This window comes from Morone saxatilis, unplaced genomic scaffold (assembly GCF_004916995.1).
Source record: "Morone saxatilis isolate NCDOM2014 unplaced genomic scaffold, NCSU_SB_2.0 Contig1, whole genome shotgun sequence".
In the NCBI taxonomy this organism is placed as follows: Eukaryota; Metazoa; Chordata; class Actinopteri; family Moronidae; genus Morone; species Morone saxatilis.
In genome coordinates, this window is record NW_023339651.1 from 9,584,236 (window position 1) to 9,587,994 (window position 3,759).

The 3,759-nt window shown below is 38.9% G+C and overlaps 1 protein-coding gene across 2 annotated transcripts in view; it reads right to left on the reverse strand.

Annotated features, from left to right (window-relative positions):
- Positions 1 to 3,759, reverse strand: part of adam11 (ADAM metallopeptidase domain 11) — a gene marked incomplete in the record, with an annotated part of 25,998 nt that overhangs the window by 8,179 nt on the left and 14,060 nt on the right. For both annotated transcript variants that reach the window (XM_035661337.1, XM_035661328.1), the window contains 3 exon segments: positions 475 to 641; positions 2,238 to 2,309; positions 2,510 to 2,584. In XM_035661337.1, coding sequence (XP_035517230.1) covers positions 475 to 641; positions 2,238 to 2,309; positions 2,510 to 2,584 — 314 coding nt within the window.

The following is a 3,759-nucleotide window of genomic DNA, read 5'->3' on the forward strand; positions in this document are numbered from 1 at the left end:
GCATTCTGTCTGCCTGCCATCTAGCCCAACAAGTCTCTGCTAGAAAGAGAGGAGGAGGAGGAGGAGGAGGAGAAGGAGAAGGAGAAGGAGGAGAAGAAGGAGAAGAAGGAGAAGGAGAAGGACAAGGAGAAGAAGGAGAAGGAGAAGGAGAAGAAGGAGAAGGAGAAGGAGAAGGAGAAGGAGAAGGAGAAGAAGGAGAAGGAGAAGAAGGAGAAGAAGGAGAAGGGTGGGGTTGGAGAAGAAAGGAAATTAAGAAACAGGAGGAGAAAGAGGAAAAGAAGGAGGGGAAGAGCAGGAGACAAGGAAAAAAGAATAAAGGGTAGGAGGTGAAAGATGAGAAGCAGGAACAGGTAGGAGGAGAAGAAGCAGGAGGAAAAGCTGGGAGGGGAAGGAGATGAAATAGGAGAAGAGGAAGATGGAGGGAGAAGGAGGAGGATGATAACATCAACACCAATTAAAATTAGGAGGACCCACGAGAAGAGGTGAACAGCGTCGCAGCGTTCCTTGATGCTCTCCTTCCTGTACTTCATGAAGTCACGCAGGGTGAGCAAGGCGTCGTTGTCCACGTAGACCTTGTTCTCAGAAGACCAGGTTTCCATGGCCACCAGGACGATGCGAGTGTTGAGCTGCTCCTTGTAGATCTGGACACATCAAACGGGAAATCACGAGCAAGAATTACGCAACAGGTGAGGAAACACATTCAGAGAATTCATCCTTCGTCCTGTTGGCAGTTATTAAGATTCAGGACTGCAGCCTGAACATGCAAACGTGTGAAAGTGAATATTATTATGATCAAAAATGAATCATTTAAAATCATACAAGTCTGAATGTCTTGAGGATAACAGACCTCTAAACTGCCTAAAAAAACAACAGAAAAACAACAAATAGGAAGGATACATGCATCCTTAAAACAACTGCTAAAAATCGAAAAATGTCTCATATTAAGTAAGAATTAAGAAATATAATAAAGTGTTGAGATTACATATTTATATTTTATTTAGCCCAATTTCTACATGAGGAAAAGGTAAAAATAAACTAAAACTAATAATTTCCTGTTAGTGGAAAAATGTCTTATCTTAATGGGTTAAGTGACTGTAAGATTTACCCATACCCAGAAATACCCAGAAGCATACCCAGAAATATCATTACTGCATATATAATGAAGGAGTTAACACTGAGAGGTGTAAAGCCCCAGCTCCTCACTGTACTGTAGTGTCAGACATTGGGGATATTTATTTATAAAGCTATCCCTGGTAAACCTCTCTCCTCTACTGTAAAGGTCATGAGATGTATAATTGTCGTCTGTTCCTAATGCTCTGATCAGATACATACATACATGAACATTAATGTTTGCCGTTATAATATTCTGCTAATTAAAGGAGTTGTTGAAATACAAGATCAGTGCTGAACTACTACTACTCTGTTAGTGAAGAGGTTTAGAGCAATGTTTGGTACTTAATTCCTTCTCTTTTTTGCAATCTAATCTAACACAATATAATATTTACCTTTTTTTAGCATACATGAGTGAATGAATTAATAAAGATTAAATAAAAATAATAATCATAATTCTAAATATACAATAATCTTACTTCTCTTTGAGAATGCAGGAACAATCTGATTTACCTGTAGCTTTTACAGCAGAATGGGGAGCATAGTCATCCTGTTATATAAGCTGGCAACCTACTATATACTCTAGACAATCAACCTTAGCAGCAAAATTTTGCTTCAACCTCCTTTAATTTTTCATCCTTTTATATAAATTGCTCCCAAAGTGGGCGCCACAGCACCAAAGGGAGCTTTAAGGACAGACTAGGGATGCTGCAAAACATGTTCTTTTTCCAGTGCCTATCTAGAAACATCTCATTTGTTTGTTCGGTTGATTATATTGTGTTGAAATTGATGCAACTCATGCTGAAAATATATAAACGGTAAAAAAAATTTACTTAATCTCTATTAACCCCATTCTTGTACATTTAAATGTTATTACATGTTTATTTATTTATAAATGTTTTCATACATATAAAAATAGACCATATTAACCCTTCATAACTACTAAAAGACTCTGTTAAATGAGGATGAGGATTCAAGAGATAATAGCAAATATTTGCTATTTGACAGGGTAATGTAACAAATTCTGGTACAGCCTTTAACACAATCTGACCCTGAATGAACCCTGAGATGGTAAAAAAATGACATCAGACAATGATATAGCTTATGGCAACAGTATTTCAGCTCACCGCATCGGCCATGTTCACCACTGCTTTGGCAAAGTTCTTCGTCTGAGTGGCCGACCGACGGAGCTGCACAAACTAATAAGAGGAGAAAAACACTGTTACTGCCTTTCATCTATTTTCTGTGCTGATTATAAAGTCTTATCAACAGAGCACCACTCGATTAAATCCTTACTTTAATGAGAGCAACACTCACTTCTTATTATTACCTTCACGCAGCAGGTAAGAGAAATAAGGTAAAAGGAAAAACACCTTGGAGCTGTCAGCTTCACACCTACCAGTTCATGGTCGTTGACCACCATCAGCTCAATGTACTTGGTCTCAGTCTGGACGGTGCGCTGGCCTCGCCGCACCTGGAGGGGGCAAAAGACATCCACACAGCCAGACAGTTTGAGTCCGCTGTCATAATCACCTTCACACAGGACAAACAACACGCACACACACAAACCCAGCAGGTGAAACCATTACTCACACTGAGCACACACTCACACATACACACACACACACATACACACACTTGCTGATGCTGGTGAAACTCTAGTCTTTGTCCTTGAGAGAGCAACAACTTGGAGAGCAACAACCATTCAGTCATTAAGCAGAATATTTGCTCTGCGTCTGAAAAGATAAACTGCAGCTCCTGTATGCAATTAGTGCAGCAGTTGAACAAGAAAGAAAAGTACTTTTTTTATAACTTCATTCCTAAAAATAATAATAGATTCTAAATTAATGGACGAGATCTGGGAAAACGTCTGTGTGCTAAAAAGACAGTCAGACAAGGCAAGAAACACAAGCAGTCAGTCAACAATCATATAGGTTTAAACACACCTCCTGGTTAGTCAAACTGGAAGAGAAAGCTGTGATAACCTTAGCAATGAACTTGCTGAGGACAATGTTATCATGTATAACCAATAGAAACAATGAACAAAACTAGAATAATAAGTTCTGTAATAGGTATCGCAGCACTTTGTGCTAAATTCTACTGTCAGCTTGCTAACATGCTCAAAATGACAACGCTAACATGCTAATAGTCTAAAGCTTTTTTCCATCTTAGTTTAGCTGATGGGAATATTGTTTAGTCATAAAACAATGCATTGGACACATTTTGACCTGATGCTGGATGATAAGTTAGAAAAAGTTGTCCCCAATTACCCAGAAGGGAACAATTGCCTGTATCAGATTTCAGGCAATCCAAAATTAATGTTTCAAAACTAAAGTGTGCCTCATAAAACCCAAATCTGTTGAACTTCACACCCTCAGTTCGTAATTCAGGCTTTCTGGGTTGGGTTTTTTGGTTGTAGTCCAAGCAGTGGAAGATTCAGGCTGTTAATGGGGCAGGGGCAAAAAACATAAGAATACCAGCACACAGAAAGTTGTGATGCATTTACAGTGAAACCGCTTAGTCAGGGTTAGGATTACTAACCTAGATGGCACTTCATCATGTTTTCTCCACTAGAAGAGCACCATAAGGGCATTTTATTGTTTTTTCCACTGGAAGAGCATCGTAAAGGACACTTTATCATGTTTTATC